This window comes from Amyelois transitella, chromosome 11 (assembly GCF_032362555.1).
Source record: "Amyelois transitella isolate CPQ chromosome 11, ilAmyTran1.1, whole genome shotgun sequence".
Classification (NCBI taxonomy): Eukaryota; Metazoa; Arthropoda; class Insecta; order Lepidoptera; family Pyralidae; genus Amyelois; species Amyelois transitella.
In genome coordinates this window covers 10,089,317-10,103,970 of record NC_083514.1, presented here as the reverse complement: position 1 = coordinate 10,103,970, position 14,654 = coordinate 10,089,317, and the positions used below count along the sequence as shown (strand labels likewise).

Below are 14,654 nucleotides of genomic sequence, written 5' to 3'. Positions count from 1 at the left end.
ACGACATCCATGGGAAAGAGATGGAGTGGTCGTATTCTTTTTTTATTGGTGCCGGGAACCACACGGCATTATAAAGAAATGGATCGTTTTGTAAACGAATACCAAGTTTAATTAATTAAGTATCGATTTGAGAATAACAAGATGATCCCACAGATAACTTTCCTCCTTGTTTCAAATAACTTTTATTTCAATATCTTCGATTCTTTCAGCGTCACTAAACAAATTTCCAATCATTTATTGTGGATCTGCGGAACTCAGAAATTGATGACGAATTTAAATGAGTGTCATTTATATCTAGTAAGATGAAAGATGTTCCATTTATATTCCGATTATATTGATTAAAGATTAATATTAATTTTGTTCGCTTTTTCGTTTTCTTTATCTGTGTATTATTAAGTATTTTTAAGGTTAGAATACCTTATATCATACTTAAAAGCCGTGTGGTTTCCACCACTTTAGAATAGAACCTCTCCTTATCTTTTCAATGAAAGTCTTTAAAGGCGACTAAGGGATAGTGTTAAGGGACAGGCTAATAAACTTGGGATTAATCTTGTAGGCGATGAGCTAGCAACCTGTCACTATTTGAATCTCTCAATTCCATCAGAAAGCCGTACAGCTGAACGTGGCCTATCAGTCTTTTGGCTCTATCTATCCCGCAAGGGATATATACGTGACTATATGTATATATGGTACTTTTCTAAAGTCCCAGGAACCACACGACTTAATAGACATAGTAGGGATTATATATATATGTCATTTTCTTCTCTTCCAGCAAGGATAGCAAAATAGGTCTACCCTGTAAGTACAAAAAAAAGAACTTTATCGAATCATTAATCAAAATCAGGTCTTACCCAGCAATTCCTCCGGACTCCATGTGGTTGGCCAGCGTGACGTCATCGCTCCAAACGTCGAACTGCCACTTGCGGAGCCCTAGGACTCCGCACAGCACGTTGCCGGTGTGAATGCCTATTCTCATGTCCACGTTGAAACCTGTCGCTTCACGGACGAACCTGTTGAAGATGTTAAGTATTTTTAAATTTTACCAAAGAAGGTTTGAACACTTCTGTACTGCCTGTGACGTAGTGGTTTAGTTTTCCTCACTGTACTTAGATTGGAACAGGTGGGATTTTCTATCTTAATTACTTAATAATACTACCGTTTGGTTCCCGGCACTGCCGTGTGGTTCCCGGCGCCAATACAAAAAAGAATAGGACCACTCTATCTCTTTCCCATGGATATCGTAAAAGGCGACTAAGGGATAGGCTTACAAACTTGGGATTATTTTTTCAGGCGATGGGCTAGCAACCTGTCACTATTTGAATCTCAATTCTATCATTAAGCCGAATAGCTGAACGTGGCCATTCAGTCTTTTCAAGACTGTTGGCTCTGTCTACCCCCGAGGAGATATAGACGTGACTATATGTATGTATGTATGTATGTATATATAACTTGATAACTTTTTCCAAAGTTATAACCAGGGCTGGCGAAAGCATCGTGAGGAACCAACATTAAGGCAATTTTATCATAACGGAATATATCATATTCTTCTTTAATTTAAGAGCTAACTCTTGCCGCGTGAAGTTAAGTGGAGCGTCCTTCTTTCATCCCTTTTCTCTCAGAGTCAGAGAGAGAAGAGCAGAATATAAACACAAGAACGTCGTAAGAAGCTACTAAACGCTTATGTATAATAATTATTTTTTTACTGAGTATTAACTCTATTACCTTATAGCATCGATCATTTGTAAACCCATGTTCACACAGTTGTAAGCGTGGTTGGGTCTCGAGACGGGCAGTCCCGAAACGCAGTAGTAACAGTCTCCCAGGATCTTGATGCGCATGCACTGGTTTTCCTGGCAAAGAAAAGGCATTTTTAATCTTTATAACCAACCATGACACAACTACCAATTATTAATACACTTAAAATAAAAATAATTAAGAAAATTGAGAATTTGAATACGATAGGAACTTAAGATTACCTGTCATTTAGCAAAAAAAGTGATTATGTAAATGTATTACTTTTTCGCATTGTAAAGCGCGCCAAATGTTCTTTGGTTTTTTTTTTCTTGTAACTGGCCACCTAGTGTTCAATAATACAAAACCAAAAAAAGGTTGAAATACTGCAGATATATCTGATTCCTTTGTTGAAATAAACTTTCAACACCAGTTTAATGTTGTCCCCGACATATTTCGTTATTCATTTTGAAAATCTTAATCTGATATACATATCTTTTTACTCATAATGATAGATTACTATTAATTTATGACCAACATACAATTACAAACTCAACACATAACAACTAATATTAATATAATAGGTACATAGAGAGCAAGCTTCCTGTAATTCCAGTACTTAATCTAATTACTCTGCGAGATAATCTGTTAATTTCTCTCCTAAACCTAGTTACAGTTACCAGGGAGCTAGTAATTATATCCACATTAATCTAACGTTGGTTGAGCACTAGTTTCGAACACTTCAGAGACCAAAATTTACGTAATATACGTAGAATACAAGCTTAACTTTTGCTAAAGTAAAGAATTCTTAGCGTTACTTATGGAATTCAAAATAATACATACATACATAAAATAACGCCTCTTTCCCGGAGGGGTAGGCAGAGACAACCTCTTTCCACTTGCCATGATCTCTGCATACTTCCTTAGTTTCATCCACATTCATAACTCTCTTCATGCAAGCTCGTCGGTTTCGGGTAGGTACTCTTGACCTAACCTTTTAGGGAGACCAGCCTAAAACGGGTACACCGCCCAAATCGGGTAAGCGTTTTAAATTTCGCGCCTTTCGAATTTATTTTAATTTGTGCGCGTCGAAGGACAGCCCTGGCGTTGACCAATCACAGGCAGTAAACACAGGACACGCGGTTGCAAGGTAATTTTTAGTTATAGATTTTTGCTGTGTTTTATAAAATTTTTGAAGAATTTTGGTGCCTGATTAGCGGATTTTGCTTTGTTAGGTCCAATCACTAGTTTGATAGTATAATTCTGACGTGTTTGAAGTTTGTTCTCAGCGAAATGAATAGTGAGCTGTTGTTGTGGTTTTGAGGTTATGAATGTGCAAATCGAAAGTATGCGTTTGGGCAAATCGGGTATGGGTAAAACGGGTGCCCGATTTACCCATACCCGATTTGCCCTTTCACATTTTCTGAACATTTATGAATTTTTTCCGTTTTTTAGATGGTCAACAAATATAAAAAGAAAAACAACAAACGCATCATGGGACGAGAAAACGATGAAATTGGCAATGGAGGAAACTAAAGAGACGTCGGTCAATGCCGCTGCCAAGAAATATGGTATCAATTTGTCGACACTGCAAAGACACCTAAAAAAAGGATCAGCGAAAAAAATCCTTGGAAGATTTGTACCAGTCTTTACTGAAGCTCAGGAGTTGGAGCTGGTGAATTATATTTTTCATATGGATAGTCTATTTTATGGGCTGAAGAAAAAAGAATTTTTGGAACTAGTCTTTCAATATGCTGAAAAAAATAAAATCAAGCATCCATTTAAGGGCAAAACTGCTGGTGAAGATTGGTACAAGGGTTTTAGGGTACGACATCCTAATATTACACTGCGCAAGCCAGAACCAACATCGGTTGCACGTGCGAGGGGCTTCAACAGGCCACAAGTCGAAAGATTCTTTGATCTTCTTGAACAAGAAATCCATAAACACAGCATCGATGCCACTCGAATCTACAACATGGACGAAACCGGTGTCCAGACTTCAAGCAGCAAACCGCCAAGAGTTCTGTCTAGGGCAGGAAAAAAACAAGTCGGCATTATATCTAGTGTAGAGCGGGGCAAACTAACAACGGTGATTTGCTGCTGCAATGCGGCTGGTTCTTTTATACCACCATTTATGATTTTTGGTCGCAAACGAATGGTAGGTAGACTTCTAGACGGGGCTCCACCAGGTACAAGAGCGACTTGCAGCGATAATGGCTGGATAAATGGACCAATCTTTTTAGAATGGCTGCGTCATTTTATCGACATGACTAGACCCACTGCAGAGAAAAAAGTTTTATTGGTGTTAGATAATCATGAGTCTCATAAGTATCTTGAAGCATTAGAATATGCCACACAGAATCATGTGATATTCACCTCTCTTGCTCCACACACAACGCACAAAATGCAACCGATTAATGTCATTATTATTGCTATTACCTGTTTTGCCCAAAAGCCTTACCCGCTTTAGGCACCCCTCCAGGGCAAATCGGGTTTTTCGAATATTTTTGTTTTTCTATAATTTTCTTATAATTAGAAGATATTGTTATAATTTTGATACTGAATTAAGAAAGCTCTATAGATAAAGCTATATGATAATAGAAATTAAAGTTTAAAATATGTTCAAAACCTACTTTTTTTTTCATCCAACCTTAGCTTACCCGTTTTGGGCTTATCTCCCTAGGACATCATTCAAAATAATATGAGAATTAAACAATTTTTGTTTCATCCACTTTCGTCAATCTTTTCGTGCAAGCTGCTCGTTTAAATATACTCTTTATCTTCTGCCAGAACATCCGCGGTTTGATACATTTTTGAACCATCAACCCTTATATAAAATAGTTCAATATATCCCGCATCACTTTGTGATCCATTTAAAAGCACGTAGATAGAACAAAGAGTGCTATAGCCATATTACAAAGTGCTTTTGTACTGGAAAATAAATGGTGTACATTACGCGTGTAGTATGCTTAAGAGAGTGTACCTGCTTTAGAGTGAATATTGTCTAGTAGTTATACACACTAAGTTTGGAATAGAATAGAATAGATTTATATTCACAAATTGAACACAAGGTATCACTGCGATTAAATTGAATCCCAAGTCTTAAGCCTATTCCTTAGTCGCTTTTTACGATATTCGTGGAAAGTAGTTCTATTCATTTTTTCTATGAGTGCCGGGAACCACACGGCGATGTGCGATGATAAATAATTTACAATAAATTTATCAGTCTATCCATAAATACATACAATCACGTCTTCATCCCTAACGGTGAAGAAAGAACCATGGGTTTTTAAAAGACTGGAAGTTCGCGTTCAACTGTATATATAATAATGGAAATATTATTATAAAATTAGTATCGTTGAGCTAACTCAATGGGCTAGCAACCTGATACTAATATCTCGCAACAAAAGTCTCCAACTTACTCGAGGCTAACTCAATCTGTGTAATCTGTCCAGTATTTATTTATTTATAAGAGTATTAAAAATGCTAATGTTTGCGCAATATTTCTCAATATTTACAGGGTAAAAAAGGTGTGGCGACATCTATACGCCACAAGACACAAAAATAAAATCACGCGACGCTATCAGTCAAAAACAACGAAAAGTCTAAATCGCGCAAGCAAAGATTACACGGATTGGAGCATATATACAACCTCCAACACAACATCGTCGGAGCCCTTTGGTCGTTCCCGCTACCAAGGTATTGAAGGTATGAATCCTTTCACTGTGACAGGCTAGTATCCGTGCGAACTACCGGGATAGCTATCACATTATTTAACGGTGATCCCAGCAAATTGGATCTGCAGCGCCGCTTTCATAGGGTTGCCTATCTATGGAATTATATATTTGTATAAAACTTTCAATTTCAAATTCTTTATTGCATATCATAAAGTACATCAGTTGAATTACAGTTACTGCTTATAAATAGGTACAATATGAACCCTGTTGGGCATCGCAATTATAAAATAATATGGAACGGCGGGCAGGATTATGTCGACTATTATGTTGAATATAACAATAAAAAAAAAAATGTCGTATTATATTATATATATTCGTCATAACTATCGCGAGGGTCTCAGTTGCATCCACACCTCTTCCTCCTGGCTTTAGTCCCGGTTGCATCCTCACCGCTCTGGATTGGAGCCCAGGTCCAGGGAGCCCAGGGTGTGTCTTTGAATGTGGATCCTGGATTGGGTGAGACAGCAGAACCTAACCCGTATTGGATCGATCACGGTTACACATCCAGTTGTCTGAATGTGCAGGTTTCCTCACGATGTTTTCCCTCACCGTAAGAGCATCGGTTAGTATTCAAACTAATGCACGTAACGTCGAAAATAGTCATTGGTACGACGGTAAATGGCCGAGGTGGGATCGAACCTGTGCCTTTTTGCGCTACACGCATTTTAACTGGGCACCTTACCAATTCGACCAACAATGTTCTTTCCAATTGCATCCTCACCTCTCTGGAGATAAGCCTGGAGTGTGCATTTCATTCATTCATTCACATAGTCACGTCTATATCCCTTGCGGGGTAGATGGAGCCAGCAGTCTTGAAGAGACTGAAAGGCCACGTTCAGCTGTTTGGCTTTATGATAGAATTGAGATTCAAATAGTGACAGGTTGCTAGCCCATCACCTAAAATAAGAATCCCAAGTTTATAAGACATCCATGGGAAATGAGATGGAGTGGTCCCAATTTTTTTTATATTGGTGCCGGTAACCACACGACACCAATATAATGCACGGAGTGTGAATATGACCACCATTCTCCCCTCAGACATTGAACTTACATACGTTTACACATCCAGTTGCCAGAAAATATCTGTTAGCCATCGAACTATCGTAAGAACCTAAAAATAGTCATATATAGCCGCAGTAAAATTCAAACCTCTGTGCATTACGCTTTTTTTATCAGAACCATCGTAATTGTTAGACTATCTCTTATAGAAAATTATTGATAATTTTTTTTATAGTAAGTGACAACCCTACCCTCGGTCCGCTTTATTGCAAAACGTTCGCGCATCGCCGGATGTTTATTATAAGCTATTTTAAAACTATTAAAACAGATTAAATGACATTTTGTGTGGAAAAATCTACGGTGTGAGCTTAAAAAGCAACACCATCATATCATATGATGATATATATATACTAGCTGTCCCGGCAAACATATAATATATATAATAGACATAATATTTTATTCTAAATAAAACTTTCCTACTAAAAATAATAAATAATATTACTTTTTCAAAAAGAAAAAAACATTTTATTTTTATTTTTTAATACCTTTAACACAATATTCGCTCTCAAAGCAAACGTTTAATAAACGCAGAAAATTCAGTAAAAAAAAAATATATTAAAATTCTAACAATTTTATGCACAAATATTTTTTGCAACATCTGAATTGGATCCTAGCTGAATGTTGGTTGAATTCAGATGCTGTGTTGGCTCAACTCTCAACGGCTTCGGACAAACTTTACACGAAACGAAGTTAGTTATTATTGAAAAGAAGTATGAGTTGCACCGATAAAAATAATTTCTGGTTATTCTAAAACCTTTTTAAGCATCTTAGTGTAAGTCTTCTTCATATTCTCCTACTAACTTGCACTACGAGAGGATTTCCCGAAATTCCCACTGGAACTAAATGGGATTTTTGTTCCCAGACCGCCAGAATAACATACTAACACTACGCTATATGGGTATTACAATTCCTCTTTTAAAAATGCGGGTCTTTTGCACAGCACAGAAGTTTAATTATGCCTAGAAATGTATTCCGGCACAAAAGAGGTGCATAACAAGGCTTGCACAGACTAATGAGGTAAAGTCTAGAAAAAAATATTGGACTTTTAATGGGCTTCTGCAGGCAAAGGCCTTAAAAAGAGATGTTCTTAATTACAGAATCCACCTATACTAATATACATATAATAACGGTTTTATCCCTTACGGGGTAGTCAGAGCCTACGAGATTGCAAAGAGTGTAAGTCTACGTTCAGCTGTATGGCTCAATGATGGAATTTAGATTTAAATAGTGGCAGGTAGCTATCGCTTAAAAGAAGAATCCTTAGTTTAATTGCCTTTCCCTTGATTGGTTGTTAAATTTGACGAATATATACAAGTTCATTAGTTTTCGGTAACCCCTTTAAAATTATAATGACGTTTTCAAGTTTTCAAACACATCTCGCCTTCAAAATCCAATGAACCGACTGCATATTGGAAGTTTGTAAGTTCATTTGAGACGTGCACTGAAGTGGCAATTGGATAACGAAACCAATCAACTAATATTAAAGCTATAGATTAAACAAGTTCACTAAGTATCACTTTAATGTTCCCTCAAGAAGAATCATTTAAGTTTGAAGTTATAACGATGTTAAACTTAGAAATTTTATCCATTGGCTCGTATAAAACTTAAAGCTGTCGTGATTAAACAAAAACAAACAACAAATAGGAATTTTTTAATCATATTTAGTTTTCACTTCATTTTTGTTATTCGCCCACACTACCGTAATGGCTAAAAATTTAGGCTTCTGGTAGAGTTAACCTTTAACCACGATACTGGATAGAGTAGGTCAGATTTTTATACGAAGGTACGCCTTTCTTACCTCCACTTTGCAGGGAAACCTTAAATAATGGTTACATACATCCAGTTAGCTACCTACTAACCACACAACAACAAGATAAAATGATGATTAACTTGAGTTATCGTAATACCTAATAAGTTTTCTGAATTATTTTGATTTCTATACGTGTAACCTAAAAGTCTAAATTACATCCTCACCTCTCTGGAGAGACACATGACTCCCGTCTGACCTCAGCAACTCATACTAAGGAACCTAACCCTTATTGATAAATGGTTATACAGTACACACATCGTATTGCTTCTGTTTAATAACCGCACATGATGAAGTGACGGGTAATGGTTTGGATAAGTCTTATTTGTAGCTATACTTTATCATTTTACAGCATTATCGTTTCCAAGTCGACCCAAATGAAAATAGTTTTTCAATATCTGATAAATCTTCATAGCTGTGTCTTAATGTCAGTTACTTCCACGCCAATGATCGGAAACTTCGTTGGAGAAATCATAAATTATATACAGATAAGAACGTTTCATACACTTTCCATTTATCTTTAACGAATCCTTTGATATTTAGTTTATAAGAGATCATTTAAAACCAGTAAAGTTGATTTCTAACTTGAAAGAAAAGCACAGCTTTTTTTACAAACAAGAAAAGTTCTAGCAATTATTTCATTGTTTTCCCGTGTGTCATAAACATTATTCTGTTAAGTTACAAAGAGAAAACATTTATGATACTGTTCTATTATTTAAATATAATACATATTAAGGTGTGCTTCGAGTTAAGGCCGAGTTCAAGTTTTGTCTTTGACAGAGTAGTGAAGTTCACTATGCTTATAAAAAAAAATCTTACGTTGTTATTGATTTGGTCTATTCACTACACCAAATACAAAGTGACGGGATAAAAAAGAGAGATATTTTGGAAACTCCCACTATTGCGGGAAATCAAAAGTTAACACATACTAAGTTAATAACACTGCGTTTAGTAAAAAAATCATACCTAAGCGATTTGATCAAATCTTCCAAACAGTTCATTCAACGTCTTCACTAAATCTGAAGCACTGAACTTCTCCGACAGAGTAGTGAAGTTCACTATATCAGCGTATAGTATGCTAACGTTATTTATTTGATCCCCAAAAAACATATCTTTAGGAGAGAAATAAACTTGGGTAGGAACGAGAAAACGGAAACGTATGCGTACAAAGAAGGCTTGTTGTATAACTATTAGCTCGTGGAGAAAGGTTGGTCAACTAATAAAGTGATGATGGTGAATAGGCTCTGCTTAGTTTAGAAAGCAGTCTCTCAAATTCTTTGTTTTCATATATGTAAATTTGTTAAGTGTAAAATAAGATTTGTAAGATAAACTAGTCCAAATTATATAAATACCTGAGCGATCTGATCAAATCTTCCGAACAGTTCGTTCAAGGTCTTCACTAAATCCGAAGCGCTGAGCCTCTCCGACAGCGGAGTGAAGTTCACTATGTCAGCGTATAGTATGCTAACATTGTTATGTCTTTGTACGTGCATCTCGTGGAACCTTGTCTGCTTTGAGCTGTCCGCGCACGCGTCCGCCATTTTGAGCATGATTGAACGTTTGACCTGGAACAAGAGATATTATTATGAGATTTTTATAAAGAAAAAATAATAAGTTATCGTTATTCGATAGGCTATTGTAAGGCGTCATACTTTTTTAATACCATTTTATTTTTAATGTTATGTAAAAATCTTGCAGAAAAAATAAAAGATGTCGAATCTTTTTCATAACAAAAATTTGTTGATCTATAGCAAAATTACATTATTTACGGTGTTTTGTCCCTCTCTTCTCTACCTACCATCAAAACATATGTCTCATGTTACGCATATAAAACAGTTTTGTAAAAACTAAAAATATACTAAATCGATTCACTTGTCCATAAAATATAACAATAGTTTTAACAATATACATTTGACTCGTAGTGATTCATCACACAGGAACCTGTTAAATGCGTATTTTAAACATGGTATGAAAATTTTATTTTTTTTTGCTTGAGACGATTAAGTATTTTCTTTGTAGGTAGCCATTACTTCGAGCTTTTGCCAAATCTTTCATTTAATACTCAACGGGCCAATACGTATATTCAAAAAGACAATTCTGTTTTTTTTTGTTATAATGTACCTAGCTTACGTACAGTAATCTGAATAGTGCATTTCTGTGTATTTTACCACCTAAGAAATGTTGATAACAAATACCAATAAATACTTATCAATATTTTTTTTTACCAATGAGAATACTTTTCCTCATTCGTTCGTGAACTTACTTTAAGAACCCTTAAATACAGAAGATGGGGCGATGCGTATAAATTTTGAACTAACTTGAAGGACTTTTATCAGCGAAGTCTGATAACATGATTATGCACTTTCCTCTTAACTTTTTTAATTTTTTCGATGTCAGAAGTTAATATTTTACGTTTCATCATGAAAAATAGATGTTGGCCGATTGTCAGACCTACTCAATATGCTCCCAAAATTTAATGAGAATCGGTGAAGTTTCGGAGGAGTACGGGAACGAACATTGTGACACGAGAATTTTATAAAAGTAGGTATAAGATATTGGATTTAATTGGAGTGCATATCATGCCGTGTGGTTCCCGGCACCAGTATAAAAAAGAATAGAACCACTCCATCTCTTTTCCATGGATGCCGTAAAAGGCGACTAAGGCATAGGCTTACAAACTTGGGATTCTATTTTAGGCGATGGGCTAGCAACATGTCACTATTTGAATCTCAATTATATCATTAAGCCAAATAGCTGAACGTGGTCATTCAGTCTTTTCAATACTGTTGGCTCTGTCTACCCCGCGAGGGATATAGACGTGACCAAATGTATGTATGTATGTATGCATATCATGAAACTGCATTATATTTTAATAATTCAATGAAATTATTTTTCCTTCTAGCGTTGGTAATGGTCAGATTTGCTCCAGGAAGGAAAATAATTAACTCGAATTACTGAAATTTAACACCTTTACATAAAATACAAGCAAATGTTCCAAAGGAATTTTTGCCAACAACTTTTCTAAGGTTCAAGCAACCAATTATAATAAACTTGTAAAATTTCGCTATGTCGTTCCTAGCACCAATAGAAAATAGGAATAGGACCTCTCCAATTACTAGAGATATAATATGGCAGCGAAGACTCGGGAAAAAGCCTTTACTATACAGAGACGTGAAGGTATAGGACATGTGAAACTGAACCGGCATTCACAATAAAGTTTTAAAAGGAGATGGAGAGTCTCCATCTCTTTCCAATGGATGTCGTAAAAGGCGACTAAGGGATAAACAAATAAATATGGGATTCTTCTTTTAGGTGATAGGCTAGCAACCTATCACTATATGAATCTCAATTATATCATCAAAGCAAACAAGATGTACGTATTTCGGCGCAAGATTCAACTTCCGGGTGGCCATCATAATTAGAGGCCAGTTACTCATTCCAAATTCAAAATTTGCATAATATGCAGGCTGGTATATGAAATGGATGACGTCACAAATGACGATTAGGTGCGTCATATTATAATACCGCGAATTATGTGCTGTCAATGACCCAGTTTTGTTATACGGGACATAAAAACCACACCCGCTCATTCTAACATTTGATCAAGTAACAAAACGCCATAAATGTGTTACTTTATTATGTATATAATATATATATACATATATATATATATGCTGCCGTGTGGTTCCCGGCACCAATACAAAAAAGAATAGGACCACTCCATCTCTTTCCCGTGGATTTCGTAAAAGGCGACTAAGGGATAGGATTACAAACTCAGGATTCCTTTTTAGGAGATGGGCTAGCAACCTGTCACTATTTGAATCTCACTTCTATCATTAAACCAAATAGCTGATCGTGGCCATTCAGTCTTTTCAAGACTGTTGGCTCTGTCTACCCCGCAAGGGATATAGACGTGACCATATGTATGTATGTATGTATGTATATTATATATGTAGTGCTGCTTGAACTCAAATGTAGACATCACTATAATGCAGGAACATTATAGTGATGTCTACATTTGAGTGTAGACTGTCACAATATCGACGTAGGTGACAGCGGGGTAGACAGAACCAACAGTCTTGAAAAAACTGAATGGCCACGTTCAGCACCAGATGAACATGCTTATTCCTTTAGTCGCGTTTACGACATCCATTGGAAAGAGATGTAGTGGTCCTATGCTATTTAAGTCCACACGGCAATTGAATTGTATGTCTCAGAGCTCAATTATTTGTGTTGCCCAACTCAAATGCACATAAAAGGCTCAAGGCCTAACAAACACATAACCAATACTTAAAGGAACTGTTGGTGCATTACGTTGCAAATATTTGTTGTGGCTCGAATCTACCAGTGTGACGTCACAGAGATCATTAGAGTTTCTTCCGGTGAAGTAAACCCAAATACTTAATTAACGAGGAATTATTTATTTGTAAGTTATTAGGCTGATAAGAATCGTGGTGACGTGACGTTGAAAAGACGTGACCATATGTATGTATGTATGTATCTGGTGCAGCTTTTACCAAAATGCATTATGCGTGTGCGCAGCGCAGTTGTGTCAGTGACAAAGCAGACAAAATGCAGGTAGCCGCCTACGCTGGTATGGTCATGTCCTGCAAAATTCTGCAGGCTATCTGGGAAACAAAGGTTTAGTAATGTCGCCCAGGTAGAAGGGCTTAGGTACTTAAGAAATCCTGGATTGATTGCGGGCTACATTAAAAAGTATTTAGATATTTATTTAAACTATTAACTTTATGCCGTGTGATTCCCGGCACCAATACAAAAAAGAATAGGACCACTCCATCTCTTTCCCATGGATGTCGTAAAAGGCGACTAAGGGATAGGCTTACAAACTTGGGATTCTGTTTTAGGCGTTGGGTTAGCAACCTGTCACTATTTGAATCTCAATTCTATCATTATGCCAAGCAGCTGAACGTGGTCATTCAGTCATTTCGGGACTATTGGCTCTGTCTATTCCGTAAGGGATAAAGACGTGACTGTATGTATGTATGTTAAAACTTTATTGTATAAAAAAATGTACAAAAGGCGGACTTAATGCCGTATGGCATTCTCTACCCGTCTACCAGCTGACCAAACTGAAAAACTTTAAGGTGGTGGTGCGATAAAGCACACATGCATGGGTTTCGTACTCAGGTTCGAATGACGTTAGCTCGAAGCTCGATACCTCGATGTCCCTACCTCGATGGTATGCTTTGTCGAAGGGTCATTACCTCGAAAGATCACTACCTCGAAAGATTTTTACCTCGACGGGTTTCTGCCTCGACTGTACGCTACATCGATGGCTTGTTGTATCGAAAGGTAATCAAAACCACATCTAATAATAAAATGATAACTACTTAGTGGCAATCAACAATGTTTATTATTATTTTTCATTATTGATAAATCTCATAGGCATTTTTGAATATCTACGTACTATGTAATCGTAGGTATTTGAAAAAAAAAAATTTCTATGGTATTTGAAAAAAAAATTTTTTTCTAATACCCACAATATTCCAACTTTAGTTATAAATTATTTGTTAGGTACTTAGACAAATGCTTCTGCAGTCGGAAACATGTCGGCATCAATAGTAGTGGCAAAATCTAATCGCGGAAAAGAGTTAATAATTTGTGGTGGCTATTGTTTTTATTTAAACAAAAAAGTGAAAAATAAATGTTATTGGTGCTGTAATCAAAAAGATGATAAGTTTTGTTCGAGCACATTAATAACAGAAACAGCTAATTCTGGTGTACATAATGTAATCAAAGAAATGAGTGAACATTCTCATGCACCGTCTCCTAACAAGATAGATGCAATTAAATTATCGAACAACCTCAAACAGGATGCGTTGGCGGCGAGCAGTGATAAACCAACGCAACTTATCAATAAGCACTTATTAGAAGTACCCAGTACAAGTGCATGCTCTATAAGTAACAAAAACGCATTAAGACAAATTGTGAAACGTGCTCGGGCTAAGGACAAGCCAAAAGAACCATCCACATTGGACGAAATTGACTTTCCAGATAATCATAAGACAGCCGCTGGTGAAGCATTCTTGGCTCGCGATCTATCATTTGATGACGGTCAGCGAATAATAATTTTTTGTACAAAAAAAAATATAAAGATTTTACATGAATCATTAATTTGGATTATGGATGGTACGTTTAAAACTTGCCCTTGGATATTTCAACAGATATACTCCATCCACGGTATTATTGGAATAGATGATCACAGAAAAATTGTGCCTTTGATGTATTGTTTAATGACGTCAAAAACTGAAAGTGCATACATGCACCTTTTTCAAGAACTGAAATCTTACGCAGCTGAA

The 14,654-nt window shown here is 36.3% G+C and overlaps 1 protein-coding gene across 2 annotated transcripts in view; it reads right to left on the bottom strand.

Annotated features, from left to right (window-relative positions):
* LOC106133297 (adenylate cyclase type 2) overlaps positions 1–14,654 on the bottom strand; it is a 171,552-nt gene that overhangs the window by 26,986 nt on the left and 129,912 nt on the right. For both annotated transcript variants that reach the window (XM_060946552.1, XM_060946553.1), the window contains exons 6-8: positions 9,687–9,899; positions 1,723–1,850; positions 852–1,010 (exon numbers count right to left, since the gene is read on the bottom strand). In XM_060946552.1, the coding sequence (XP_060802535.1) occupies positions 852–1,010; positions 1,723–1,850; positions 9,687–9,899 (500 nt within the window). The remainder of the gene's footprint in view (positions 1–851; positions 1,011–1,722; positions 1,851–9,686; positions 9,900–14,654) is intronic.